This window comes from Thamnophis sirtalis, unplaced genomic scaffold (assembly GCF_051295495.1).
Source record: "Thamnophis sirtalis isolate CommonGarterSnake01/CBP01778 unplaced genomic scaffold, rThaSir2_p1.2 scaffold_1, whole genome shotgun sequence".
Lineage (NCBI taxonomy): Eukaryota > Metazoa > Chordata > Lepidosauria > Squamata > Natricidae > Thamnophis > Thamnophis sirtalis.
Window position 1 is genome coordinate 22,020,402 of NW_028261381.1, and position 15,533 is coordinate 22,035,934.

At 35.5% G+C, this 15,533-nt stretch overlaps 1 protein-coding gene across 6 annotated transcripts in view; it reads left to right on the forward strand.

Moving 5' to 3' along the window:
* The window catches only part of ATF2 (activating transcription factor 2), a 50,725-nt gene that overhangs the window by 3,463 nt on the left and 31,729 nt on the right, over positions 1–15,533 (forward strand). For 4 of the 6 annotated variants that reach the window (XM_087708787.1, XM_087708797.1, XM_087708824.1 and 1 more), the window contains exons 3-7: positions 5,427–5,496; positions 11,083–11,179; positions 13,406–13,524; positions 13,912–14,040; positions 15,175–15,353. In XM_087708787.1, coding sequence (XP_087564913.1) covers positions 5,449–5,496; positions 11,083–11,179; positions 13,406–13,524; positions 13,912–14,040; positions 15,175–15,353 — 572 coding nt within the window. In that variant the 5' untranslated portion in view covers positions 5,427–5,448. Of the gene's footprint in view, positions 1–5,426; positions 5,497–11,082; positions 11,180–12,652; positions 12,867–13,405; positions 13,525–13,911; positions 14,041–15,174; positions 15,354–15,533 lie in introns of those variants that run through there. The other 2 variants (XM_087708817.1, XM_087708809.1) reach the window with 2 other exon arrangements.

Genomic DNA, 15,533 nt, shown 5'->3' on the forward strand with positions numbered 1-15,533 from the left:
TTTGAGGATTGTTGCAACTTCAAATGGTTGCTGAGTGAGTGGTCAGTAAGGCTGACTACATGTGTGTAATTTATTAAGTTACTATTGTGATATTTTTCTCTCAAGAGGTATTGCGATTCCTGAAACTTTTTTTATTTTAAAAAATTAGCTAATTTTTCATCTATTTCAAATAATTTCTAAAGCCCACCTTGAATAGTTTCTGAATGTTTGTAAATTAAGATTGCCAAGTCCAGAAGAAAGATTTTGATGTGTTCTTTTGAAATGATGTACAGGTAGTCCTCACTCCTTAAGCAACCATTTGAAGTTGCAACGAACGGTGCTGAAAATAGCTTTACAATTGGTTGTTGCACTTACAACCTTTGCAGTGTTCCATAGTCACTTGATCTCCATTTTTATACTTCACAGCCAGCTTTCAACAAGCAGAGTGAATGAATTAAACTGCAGTAAAATTCCTAAATCTTGGTTATATGATGTCTCACTTAATGACCATGTTGCTTAATGATAGAGTCTCAATTGTGGTTAAGTGAGAACTACCTGTAGTTTAAAATACTTATTTTAAAAAAGAATTAGGTTACTTTGTACACATAATTTTGAAATACGGAAATACATTCCTCTAGTTCAGCTCAGTTTTCAGTTTTTCTATTAAAAGAATTTTGAATGTGTCCCTATCGATCCCATGGATATATATGACTATAGGAATTTGGATTAAAATTTTGGAAATAGACTATTAAATAGTCTATTAAATGTCATAAAATTAACATTTCCCCTCTGTACATGTTTACTAACGCCTTGTTTAGATAATTCCATAATTATTGAACGTCCGTGTGTTGTAAATCTGCTTATTCATGAACCATATATTTGGCAGAATATCTAGTTTTGCAGGTTGCAGTTGTTGCCCAAAAAACAATGAAAATGTATGTGTTTTAAGGAAGAATTCTAAAGTCCTGAAACAAGCACATATTAATGCATCTACTTCTGTCTTCAAAGAATAAATAAAATATTTCTCATCATCTCATAAATACTTGTTTCCAGGCTATGTATATAATAATATATTCTCCAAGTCATGTGTCATGTGACAATAAAAGTTTCTATTCGCATTCATTTTTCAAATGGACCAATTAGGGCACTGGATGCAATTAATTTTCCCCAGGGGTCACATGAGAAACTGGAACTGTTGCAGAAGGCTGAACCAATAGGCTGAACTTAATTCCGTTCAACATTTATTTTACCACTTTATTAAAAAGCAGTAAATTACATGGTTTTGATTAGTTGCTACTGGTAAGAATACATATTACATCTTATTTACATTTAATTTTTAATTTCCAAGTGACTTTACATGGGCTGGATAGGGACAGCCAAAGGGCTGGATGTGGCTTGGGCACCGTAAAATGCCCAGGTTTAAATTAGGATGTGATAGCAACAATTCAAAATTATGAGGGTGTTGAATGAATGGACTTATGATCTTAGTCAAAATTATAAACGTGCAAAGCTCCTGCAGTCACATGGTGAAAATTCGGACACTTGGCATTCAGCTCTTTATGAATGACTTTAGGCTGCTGTAATTGCCCCCCCACACGAACCTATGTCTACCTCAGCCTCAGCCGCTCTTTGGCTCACCAGTGTGCACAATTTTGCCATGGCTGTGGAGGCCCAAGCCTATTCTCCACCCCTCCACGCCCAGGAGGCCTCTGCCAGTTGCAGAGCCCAGAAGCACACCCATATTTCTCCACTTATCTTTGCCTTTTTTGCAGCTGCTGACAAGCGTACTCAGCCAATGCAAGGTGTGGCCTTATAGATGCTGCCTTGGGATGTTCTACAAACAGGAGCCATTCTCATGATGATTTGGAAGGCTCCTTTTCCAAATTGTCCAATTTGGAGAAGGAGCCTTTCAACAATTGCAAGAATAGTGCTACCTGTCATGATTGTTTAGAAGCCTAGAAAGCTAATGAATGTGATCTTTCAGTTGTTTTTGCATTTATTGCATCAGTGGCTGACAATTCATTGTATACTATTGGATAAAAAGAAGACTCTCGAGATGTCTTTTAAATTATTATATGCCTAGCATTGAGATATATTTGTTTTAATAAAAAGAGCATGATATATGTTTTCATTAGCAAACATAGCTTTAAAAAAACCCTACATAATCTATTGCTGAGGAAGCAGTGGTTCATAAAAAATACTTTTTAAGCTTTTGTGTCTGAATCCAAATATGTATGATTTGATGGAACAAGTAGCAGCATGGGATTCTTTTCCCTCGCGCACTTCAATTATTCTACCTATGGTGGAAGCAGAAAACAACTAAATTTATGTGAAAGTAGTGATCTTCATCTCTGATGCTGACTTGTCTTCAGGCCAGAAGTTTTCTCATCTACCCTGATGGATGGTTGCAGAGAAAAAGGAAATTGTGACTTAATGGGTTCTTGATTTTTTGGCAGCTTAATGATAGCACTGATTGCATGAAAGTAGTAATTGTCTGGATGAAAGCTCAAAGCTCTTCAACCATTTCTAGATGGGATTAGACTTTTTCTTCATAAATCGGAGGGAGTTGAGGTGTGCTCAGAAGGCATGAAACCAATTATAGTTGATTCATAAACTCTGGCACTTTTCAATATTGTTATTTAGCTATGTTGTGGTCAGTGTTCCAATAATGAAATTAGATTGCCCCATACTTTTATTTTTAAGGGCTTCATATAACAGTAGCATGTTGAGAAGGATAAATCCATACACTGATTATTCCCATACCATCTTGGTATATAAGGGTGCAGATTTTTCTTCCTTTGTATACTGTCCATCTGGGCAATATTGTTTGGTGGAGCAGAGTGCAACTTTGATGGAAATTGTGGGTAATCCTCAACTTACAACTGGTCCCTAGGGCTATTTACATTCTGGATTTCAGGTTCCAACAGCTAATCCTCCACCCCATCCCTACTATGGTTATATGGTTGCATTTTGAATGCTCAGCCTGCAGAAACTTCTAGTTTCTGGCAAAAAAATCGATATTTGTTTAATGGCTACCACAAAAGTCATAAAACCAGGTACAGTCATACTTTGAACCACTTACTTCCCAGGGCAATTCACAGCTGTACTTCTGGTCTGAACTACAGTTGTAGGTCAAGGACTACCTGTATTATTCTCGGACATTGTTCACATTGTATGTGTGTGCAGCAACTTAAATACAAGTGCTACCTACACGGAAGGCCACTTTGAATTACCAGTATCAGGACTTCCGCATGCTTTAGGTGGAATTGCCATCAAAAACTCCAATGCAGTTCAGTTTGGCTAGTTAGCTTAATTGGAATCATAATATCAGTTATAAGAACTTAGTCTTGTTCATCAAGAGCTTTGGTTTGGTTTCAAATCATGACATGGTTTAATTTTGGAAATAAAAACAACAGCTAAAGATATAAATGTGATGTTGAACTATATTCCTAAAATATGGAAGTTAACATTTCATGACAAGAATTGACTCCACCAAGTGAGAGTAAAAAGAATAATCTTTCATAAATGGAAATAAACTTACCCACCTGAAATTAAAGAGAGATTCACTTCACTGAATCTGAACACTTTTCATTGAAATCCATTAGAATCTAAAATTGGTTGGAACATTTTAAAATTTAAACTTATTTAAAAAGTGTCCCATTTGTATTCATTAAGATATGAATTTAGTCTGCTGATTATCAGGCTTAATTATAATAAATCTGTTTTAGTAGAGTAAAAATTATTCAAGACCCATCTGATCTAATTAAAGATTCCACTGAAACATTTTCTGATATTTTATACATTTCCTTTGTTACGTTTAAGAAGCTCTGATTTAATGGTATCTAATCCACTCTTGAGTTTATGTTCCCATTAAGCTTTATAACCTTCCATAGCAATTAGGTTCCACTACTATTAGACACCACTTAGTAATGTCTTTGTTTATGTATTTACCTTTCTTTCATCACAAGTGATTCTGAGCACCTTACACACCTGAGCATAGTAATGGAAGTAAAAATATGAATAACAGAATATTAGCACAATCATATACAGCATCAAAGAACAAATGTAAACACTCTGCAGGAAACTCCTCAAGGGACAAACTCCTCAGGTCCCAGAAGGTTGTTGTCAAGGCCAGTGCTGGATCATTTTTTGAAAGGCCAAGAGATTCAAGCCAAATCTGACCTCCAGGTTCTAGAGAAGGGAGGATAGATTATACTTCCTAGCAGTAAAGTTCCAAAAGGAACCAACTGTTCAACATTGTAATGAACTAGAACTAGAAAAAACCACTTTAAGTAGGATGTTACAAAGATGCTCAGGTTCTGGATCATACAGAATTTTAAAGATGACAACCAGCACCTTGAATTGCCTCAGAAGCAAACTGATATCCCACGAACTGGCTAAATAACAATGTTACATGTGCAGATAGACCCATAAGCTCAACCTGCTGATAGACACAGGCTGCTGCATCGTGGACCATCCGAAGTTTCTCAGTAACTTTCCAAGTTAGTCCCATGCCTACATCCCACAAATAGGTTATCAAGATTATCAAGATTTGAGCAAGATTTTCTTATTCAGGAAATTCTGCAATTGTGAACGCTCTTCTACGTACAGGTAGCATCTGTTCTTCAGGGACTCCCAGATTATAAACTAACTCTAAATGGGAAAAAGCAACTCATACGAAACCAGAAAAAGAATATAGCATCTCTGGAATAAGAGGTCTTTCGCACCCAGTAAATTGTTCACCTTACCCCTTGGGCATACAGGTAGTCCTCGATTTACAACCATAATTGAGCCTAAAATTTCCATTGCTAAGCAAGACATTTGTTAAGTGAATTTTGCCCCATTTTACAATCTTTCTTGCCACAGTTGTTAAGTGACTCACTGCAGTTGATAAGTTAGTAAAATGGTTGTTAAGTAAATCTGGCTTCCCTGTTGACTTTACTTATCAGAAGGTTGCAAAACCTGACCCTGGGACACTGTAACCATCATAAATATGAGTCAGTTGCCAAGCATCTGAATTTGATCATCTGACATTGGGGATGCTGCAAGGGTGGTATGTGTGAAAAATGGTCAAAAGTCACTTTTTTCAGTGTCATAACTTTAAACAGCCACTGAACAAATGTTATAAGTCAAGGACTACCTGTATAGGTGTGGAAGCTACCAAAGGGAGACATATTGACACATTTATGTCCTGAGTTAAATCCTAGTTTCTGTACTTCATAAAAATGTTTTCAAGCTTGACTGATAATTCCGTGTTTAAATCTCATATAATGAATAATGCCCCAGATTATTTGGGATTTTTTAAAATTATGTTATTTTAGAAATAGGCTTGAAATAATTAAGTGTATTGAATTATTGTTTTGTATTTGAGGCTTTGTTATGTAAATCAATGCAAGATGAATTTTTGGCACAATCTAAATCTAATTATGTTTGCTATTCCAATGTAGGTAACACAAGAACCTGTAGAATATGAGTGATGACAAACCCTTTCTATGTACTGCCCCTGGATGTGGACAGGTAATCTATGTATTTTAGATTTGTTCATCTAAGTCAACAGACAAACATCTGTTATGTCAGAAGTGGTTTATGTCTGATCTGAATAGCGTCTATCTCCTTTTAAACAAGAAGCAATTGTCCCAGTCTAATAATGCACTTCTTGCTGCATGTTCAGTTTCTGGTTCTTGGATTGGAATGAGCAGCAAGTTTAGCTTCCCTTCACTTTCAAACAGTGGTGGGATTCAGCCAGTTCGCACCTATTCAGGAGAACCGGTTGGTAACTTTCTAAGAAGTTCGGAGAACCGGTTGTTGGAAGAAATCTTTTGTTTTTTCCCACTTTACAGGGCTAATCCTGTAAGGAAGGCAGGAAGGAAACATTCTGGTGTTGTTTCTAGCCTAATCTTTATTGCCCTGTTTACAGAAACTGCCTCTCCAGTTAACCCTTATTACCGTTGTAACAACTAAGGCGAAGTGCCCATCGACCTGAGTGACATTGACTTGGCCACGCTCACATGATCACATGGCCACCGAGCCACGCCTACCCAGCTGGTCATTAGGGCAGAGAACTGGTTGGTAAATTATTTGAAACCCACCACTGCTTTCAAGATACATTAGGAGTCTTAGTACTGCTATATTGAACAGCAATATAAAGTCTGCAGTGGATCTGCATGAAGCCTCAATCCAAGTGCATTTTTTGTTTGTTTATTTACTGCAATTGTTCCTGATCAGTGGGTCGTTTAGGAGTGGAATGTAAGATAGATTAGAAAAACATATTAAAATTATTTCTGTTAACAGAATTATTTCATTTTTCAAATTGCTTTCTTTTTTGAATTGCTTCATAATCAGAAAACAGTGTTATTAAATGGTTTACCTTAATTTTGAAAGATATTCTATAGCCATGCTGAATAATACAAAGGAGAGGAAAAAAGAAATTACCTTGCAGTTTCTTTTAATATAAAGAATATTTTAATGTTTGCCCATATGGAGTGATGTTTTCAATTATATGAAGTCATGGTTTCACCGTTCTTGTATTCTTTTTGAGTATGCATAAATACTTTTACAATATGCTTGAGGAACTCATTTTGCAGTACACGTGTGCTCTGAAAAGGAGTAGTTTTCTTGAAGAATTATTTTGAAAATAATCATAAATAATAAATAGGCCTAAGCGAGTTGATGGCTTGGAATAGGTCACTCAGTACAAAGAAAGCAAACTTCCTGTAAATGGGCTACCTGTTTGATTAATTGTGTTCATCTAATTGAGGAAAGACTTGTATTTCCACTAGAGTTCAAGGGTATGGTTTTGGTAATATTTTTGGACCCAGCATTATCATTTGAAAGCCTGAGTGACTTCAGGAACTTAAGATACCTTTTATCATCCTGGGCTGATAATAACAACAACTATGACCTTGCCAGGAGAAAAAAATAGCCTAGCAACATCATTCATGCTGATTTCACTCCAGGTAGGATTATGGATTATATATGTCCCCTTGAAAATAGTCCAGAAAGTTTGATTTAAAAATAGAGCAGCTAGGCTGTTACCTGAGAATGGCTGATACCACTACGTTATATCAGCGCTTTGTAATCTGTCTGCATATCAGTCCATTTTTCTTGCGCCAGTTCAAAAAAATGGTAGTAGTAGCCTAGAATCCCCTAAAGGACTTAAGGTCAGGCTGTGGAATCCCTGATGCTCTCTGAGCTTGTTTTTTGGGTTGCAGGGTTTTCATTAACAACTAGATAACAGCATCAGTCCCTTTTATTTAATCATCAGTTAAGGTCAGTCTGCCAGGAGCAGAATCTCCCTCTTAGATTACTTATCAGAACATTACTTTCTGCAGAGGTGCTAGCCTGATGCTAACATTTTGGTGCCAGATGAAGATTTTTTTTTCTTTAATATAATATGTTAGTTTTAAAATTGTAATTTTGTATATTTTTAAATTGTATTTTATAACATGTTTTAATTGATTGTATAACACCCATAAAATTTCAATATGGGTGTAATGTAACAGTACAGTAAACACTAAGAGGGTAGGGAGATGAAAAATTCAGCATGATCTAACTTTTTTTCTGATACCCTGAAGTAATTTAAGAAAATGAAATTCTTAAAGCAGTTTTTCAATTTAAATTCTGTGATTTGTTTTCTTTTGTATTCTACATTTATAAATGTGACCTAATGTGTTAAAGATACGTAAATTGTAGCTATTCTATTTAGTGGTTTAATATATTTAGAAATATTGACACGGAATATTCTATTTTGATATGTGTCCCCCTTTTTGCATAATGTTTAAATGATTGCTAAACACATCTAAAGCACATGTAGTATTCACATACAGGTGAAACTCGAAAAATTAGAATATTGTGCAAAAGTTCATTTATTTCAGTAATGCAACTTAAAAGGTGAAACTAATATATGAGATAGACTCATTACATGCAAAGCAAGATAGTTCAAGCCATGATTTGTCATAATTGTGATGGTTATGGCTTACAGCTCATGAAAACCTCAAACCCACAATCTCAGAAAATTAGAATATTACATGCAATCAATAAAACAAGGATTGTACATAGAACAATATCGGACCTCTGAAAAGTATAAGCATGCATATGTACTCAGTACTTGGTTTGGGCCTCTTTTGCAGCAATTACTGCCTTAATGCAGCGTGGCATGAAAGCTATTAGTCTGTGGCACTGCTGAGGGGTTATGGAAGACCAGGATGCTTCAATAGCAGCCTTCAGCTCTTCTGCATTGTTCGGTCTCATGTGTCTCATGTTTCTCTTGGCAATGCCTCATAGATTCTCTATGGGGTTCAGGTCAGACAAGTTTGCTGGCCAATCAAGCACTGTAATCCCATGGTCATTGAACAGGTTTTGGCGCTTTTGGCAGTGTGGGCAGATGCCACGTCCTGCTGGAAAATGAAGTCAGCATCCCTATATAGCTCGTCTGCAGAAGGAAGCATGAAGTGCTCCAAAATCTCCTGGACTTAATGAAGCACAGTGGACCAACACCAGCAGATGACATGGCTCCCCAAATCAACACACACTGTGGAAACTTCACACTGGACTTCAAAGCAGTGTGTGCCTCTCCATTCTTCCTCCATAATCTGGGTCCTTGGTTTCTAAATGAGATGCAAAAAGTTGCTCTCATCAGAAAAGAGGACTTTGGACCACTGAGCAACAGACCAGGTCTGTTTTTCTTTAGCCAAGGTAAGACGCTTCTGACGTTTGTTGTTCAGAAGTGGCTTGACAAAAGAAATACGACATTTGAAGCCCATGTCCAGGATCCATCTGTGTGTGGTGGCTTTTGATGCACTGACCCCAGCCTCAGTCCACTCCTTGTGAAAGTCCCCAACACTTTTGAATGGCCTTTTCCTGACAATCCTCTCCAGGCTGCGGTCATCCCTGCTCCTTGTGCACCTTTTTCTTCCACACTTTTCCCTTCCACATAACTTTCTATCAATGTGCTTTGATATAGCATTTTGGGAACATCCAACTTCTTTTGCAATTACCTTTTGAGGCTTTCCCTCCTTATGGAGGGTGTCAATGATGGTTTTCTGCACAACTGTCAAGTCAGCAGTCTTTCCCATGATTGTGATTCCTACTGAACCAGACTGAGAGACCATTTAAAGGCTCAGGAACCCTTTGCAGGTGTTATGGCTTAATTAGCTGATTAGAATGGGATATTTTGAGCCTAGAATATTGCACTTTTTCATAATATTCTAATTTTCTGTGATTGTGGATTTGGGGTTTTCATGAACTGTAAGCCATAATCATCACAATTATGACAAATCACTGCTTGAACTATCTTGCTTTGCATGTAATGAGTCTATCTCATATATTAGTTTCATCTTTTAAGTTGCATTACTGAAATAAATGAACTTTTGCACAATATTCTAATTTTTCGAGTTTCACCTGTACTACAATTTTATTTTACATTAGTCAGAAGCTACTAATTCCTTCCCCAACATAATATTAAAATGGCTGAGTAGTTGACAGCCAGTGTCCACTGTTGAGCTTTTGAGTTTGCAAAGCATCATTGCTATCACATTTTCCAACAAATGACCAGAAAGCCATCTCCCTTTTAAAAATGGTATAGGTTAATGATCCAATGTCAGATATCTTATCTCTATCCAGTATCATAGAAAGAGACAAGGAAGAGAAAATGTTTAGGAATCTTAGGATGAGAATTCAGAAATAGTCATGGTTTATTAAAAGGGTAAAGGTTTCCCCATCCAGTCATATCTGATTCTAGGGAGGGCAATGCTCATCTCTGTTTCTTAGCCAAGGAACCAGAGTTGTCCGAAGACAATTTCCATGGTCATGTGGACACCATGACTATATGACAAAGCGCATATAATGCTGTTTCCTCCCTGCCAAAGTGGTACCTATTTATCCAAACACATTTGCATGCTTTTGAACTACTAGGTGGGCAGGAGCATGGCTCAGACTTATGCAAATAGGTAGATTTAATAATCTAATAGTCCAAGAGCTTTAACTGATACGTTCAGTGGTATTAAATGAAGCAGACTATATCCTGATGAGTGATCTATAACATATCAAATTTTAGTTTTGAATAATTTCAAAGTCTTATTCTAAGAAATGCCAGTATGTGCTAGAAGCATATACACCATCCAGAAGAACATATACTAGAATGCATGTTATATGCGAACAGCAGTTGGGGAATTTGGCACAAAAATGATCTATTCCTTGTAATTTCCATTTAATTGTGCCCAACAATTACTGACAATTGGATAGAATCTAATGGCAAAGTTGTATCAAGGAAAACAGAGCACAGAGAAATAAGGCAATTTTTAATATGTATTATCAATCTTTTTTTTTATTCCTGATTTTTCTGGAGTTGAACTAGAGCAGGGGTGTCAAATTCAAGGCCCGCGGGCCAAATCTGGCCCATGAGGTGCTTAAATCCGAGCTGCCTCTGGTGGCTAAAATGGGTTGCTTGCAGGGGGGCGGGTGTCTCATTTTCACCTCATTTTCATTGTCTCCTGCAGCACTCTGCTGGCTGAAAACAGGCCCAAAAACGGCCGGCAGAGTGCTGCAGGAGGCAATGGAGGGGGGAAATGAGGCACAGGGTGGGCTACATGCAGACCTCTCTATGCCCCATTTTGGCCGATAGGATGCTGCAGGAGGCATTCGTCCTGCCTCCCCATACCCCACTGCAGAAAACTACAATGCTCATCCAGCCCTCAACATCCCTGAACTATAGGATTCCTAGGTGAATGGCAGAATAAAGGAGAGAAGGAAGGAAGTCTTACAGGATAAGGGCTTTCTGCCTGTTGCAGGTCCTTCATATTTGCAATTTATCATAGTGGTTAAAACTCTGAATTATTGTGTGTCAAAATTTGTATTTAAGTAGAGTGAAAGCCATTAAAATTGATATGTATCATTTGTTACTTATGATGATGCTACTTAAATATTCAAGAGAATGGTCAATAAAAAAAACAAATTTAGAAGTACGTAATTGTATCAACCTTTTAATTAAACAAAAATCAATCAGCTTTTTTTAATACAAATGGTTTGTAACACATTCAGAAAATTATTTCCACTGTTTAGTCATAATTCAAATATATAACTGTATTTTAAAACTTCTTGTCACAGCGTTTTACCAACGAGGATCATTTGGCTGTCCATAAACATAAACATGAGATGACATTGAAATTTGGTCCAGCTCGTAATGACAGTGTCATTGTAGCTGGTTAGTATATCTTTTATTAATCCAACTCGTGGAACGTGCCCAGATTTTGTGTATTTTCTGTATATGCTTGAGATTCTGTCAGAGTTTCTTTATTTTTTTTAAAAAAAAAATAAAATGCAGTTATGTCATGTATTGACCTTTTCCTTAACATTGTTTTTGATAAATTAATAACAATCTACTGGCTATATATGCTTCAGCCTTAGTAATTAAGAGCACTTTAATATACAAAACTTCACAAAATTGTTGTGAGAAGTAACATCTAGCAATTTATTGTAGATACAGAGAATGCATATCCACACAATATATTTTTTGTCAAAGTCATCTGTACATGTTGCTATGAGAGAGCTTCTTATGGTTTCTTACATTTTTACTGATCTTAATTATATCTTATAAAGAAGCTTCAAAAATAAAGTTTATTTGATTGAATATACTCTTGCTTAATCTCTTTATATCTTTGATGGTCTTTTCTCTTATGGTAAAATCTTCTTTTAAATCTTTCCATTTTTGCTTTTGAACAAAAAGGTTTATAGAAAAAAATGGAAAGGGTCTGAACAACAATTTTAGCATGACACAGTAAACAGAATTAGGGTGGGGGTTTTTTTTAAAAAAAAATCTATTTTGTAATCAAAACGGCTTACATTCCAAAATGATGCATTGACTATATTCACATTGCACTAAGACAGAATATGGTTTGTTTGGATTTGGATTGTCATGTTATATGATTTGATCCATAGGGGTTATAAATCATGATTAATGTATGGCTCAATGTAATGTGTGATCCAGGACATAGGTTTACGTTATTTGGAAAGTATTGTTTGCATAGACCTGATTCACATGTATTTTATGTCATTGTACTGTATAGAATACAACAGAATTACATGTAATGTTATCTTCCAAATGTAATTTTAATAAATGCATACACAAATCCTGTATGAAAGGTAGACCATAGCTTTTACAGCAAAATAATTCTATAATGTTACGATTTAGCTATTATGTAGATTATTTTCTTCTTTTGTCCCATGAAGATATTTAATTGCAACTGCATGAACTATCTACCAATGAAATACTAACATAGCTTCCTAAATGTTATCGTCCTATCTCTGACTTTCAATTATTGTAATTGTTAGATATAAGATTCAAAGAACAAAATGAGATTTGGATGATGGAGCATATGTATCTTGGGAATGCTTTAAACACTGTTGTGTTTGAAGGATTGTGTGCTGCTGACTGGAAGTGATATACAATTTGGAGAACAATACATTTTAAGGTATTCTGATGAGTGCTCCTCTACCCTCTGATTATTTTGTTCTTCAAATCTGGGTCTCGCCAATATCCCATGTTGTCATTATCATCAGTACAAAATTAATTGTGGGTTTTAGGGTATTTATATTCTGCAGTAGTGGTGAAAATTTGTACTGATTGTGTTTTTTAAAAGTTTCTATCATTCTCTCCCTTTTTATTTATTTTGAATAGAAAGATACTGTTCCTCAACATTAGGTGAAGAGATTTCAGGCACAAAAGATCATGACCACACATGAAGTTCCAATTAAACTGATTTATTACTAATCACCCCATGCCCAGGAAACTGCTCCACTAACCATTAGCCTTTCTTGGCTTTAGATAAGGGTCAATGGAATTCAAGAGATATACAGGACTTAGTCTGCTTGTGCCTACATAGATACTTTAGGTGATTTCTCTTTTGACTTCTCCCCCATGTTCTGCCACTCCTTCTCATACAAGAGATTTTTTTTCTTAATACCTGACTTTTTTACTTTAACTGCTCAGTTATAATTTTTAAGATGAAAGGCTACTTTCAAATAAATTGAATTTTATGATATTTTGGAGAAGCAAACATTTAATTCTGTGTTACATTTGATTTTGAAATTCCAGTGCAGTATTTGCTTTTTCTAAAACCCATGAGCAAAGTAATAGATAAAGCACATCTTCAAATACAAAAATGTATCTCTATTCTTCCTTATATAGATTATCCTAAATTTCTACAAATCAGATGTTCATATTTTTAACTATGATGTTTGAATTTTCAATAATGTTTAAACAAATTAAGGTGACATTAAGAACAAGATGTTCAACTTTGTTCTTACTGTGCTCTTGATTGAACATATTAATTTTATAAAGTGCACATGATATTAATAATATTGATTTTATTGCCAAGCATGTATGTCTTTATATTAGGGGTTAAATCATATATTTCCCTTTTAATCTCAGATCAAACTCCAACGCCAACTCGATTTTTAAAGAATTGTGAAGAAGTGGGTTTATTCAATGAACTAGCAAGTCCTTTTGAAAATGAATTCAAAAAAGCTTCTGAAGATGATATTAAAAAAGTATGTAAATGTAGCGGATTAAAACTATATCATTTTAGGGAGTATTGATTACTTGAATTCTGCTTGCAGCTAGAAATTTTGCATTAACAACATGAGGATGAGCATAAAAATGTTATTTTAATTCAATATTACTGTACTTGAAAGACAAAGCTCTTAATAGGCTTTTTGTAGTTCTACATTCTATTTATAAATCGACACTGTTGTTTTTTCTAAGATTGAACTTCAAAGATATTACTTTATATTAAGTTAATATTAGCAGTAGATACCTTCTAACTAAGAAATCATATTTTTGGCTACTACATTGGCATTATTGTGAATTCCCTGTTCTTTAAAGAGACATTTATATTTTGCAGGTTTTAAAATTTATCTCGCCATTAATTGTTACAGATGCCTCTAGATTTATCACCTCTTGCAACTCCAATTATAAGAAATAAAATTGAAGAGCCTTCAGTGGTTGAAACAACTCACCAAGATAGTCCCTTACCTCATCCAGAGTCTACGACCAGTGATGAGAAGGTCAGAGATTTTTTATACTTCAAATATACAGTATTTCTATGGATATTACCAGTAAATCTAAGATAATTGTAAGATCATAAATATTCTGCTAAACTTCATCTGCAAATCTGTATTCCTCATATAGGGCAAATTAAACCCACATTAATGTAAATATTACATTAAAATTAAATTTTTAAAGTTCATTTTTGAAGCACAGAAATGCAGTTTTATTGGCCTGTATAGTTATTAAAAGTCAGTATAGCAATGTTTGAGATGCAAACACAATCTTTACTGCTATGTATCTCAAATGGACTAGGCACGCAAACCTAATCCATATCAAGAATCCATACCGGTATTACACATTTAAGTGATATGCTTACTTACTTTACTTTATTGATTAGGCTTTGGGCCATATCAAAGTGTAGTGTTCCAGACACAAATTATTGCTAAAATCTGATAAAAACAATTTAAATTTAAGTGATGTAGAGACACTTACCAAGTGTGAGAGAAAAAGACCCCTCTCAAACAACATTGATAACAACATGTTTGCAGAATATTGTCTTTGCTCGTAGTCTTGACCAGACAATCTCTGCTGGGGTGGGTGATCTATTTTGGGAGATGAAAGTGACATACATTTAGTTGTAATGTGTTGGGAATTTCATTAGCATTGGCAGCGACAGATGAGGCAGAAGCAGGACATGGAGAGAACCAGAGGAAAAGTGAACTGATTGACCCATTTAATCTCTTTCTAGAATCCCTCTTTTTTTCTCATACTTTTTCTTTCATAATCTCTTTCTGACACTATTTTTTCCTTTCTCTCTTTCTTTTCTCACAGCAGTCTGCTGGGGAAGGGACAGATCATTCTTGCCAGGGGTCTGAACTGATCAGTTGTGAAGAACTTTTGAAATTAGGCTGAGGGTTGCATGAAATCGGGCCAAGGGTTGCATGTGGCCTTAGGACTGCAGGTTGCCTATTCCAGATCCATGTGGTAGTTCTTAATGTAAGAAACGGTAGTAAGTTGCAACTAAAAGAATTTGAGGGGTTTAAACGTTTTTGAGAAAAAATTAAAAGAAATCTAAATATAATGAAAGAATTCTTATTATCTTTGATTCAAATGAGGCTTGGGAAATTGAGAAGCTTTCATGTTTCTTGCAGGAACTGTGTCTGCAGCCATCTGCCCAGCCTACTTCCACAATTGTACGGCCAGCTTCTCTACAGGTTCCTAATGTGTTGCTTGCAAGTTCTGACTCAAGTGTCATTATTCAGCAAGCCATACCTTCACCAACATCTAGCACTGTCATAACACAAGCTCCATCTTCCAATAGGCCAATAGTGTAAGTGTTAAAAAGATACTAAAATGTTCTTATTTATTGTAAATATGTCCTCACAACTGCTGGTATAAGCTTCAAAGAATTCAATGAAATGGCAAGGACTAGTTGGGATTTTGAAAAGTTGAAGAAAATAATCCAGATTTTCTAATAAAAACTGTCAGTTTTATTTAATTTTGTACTTTG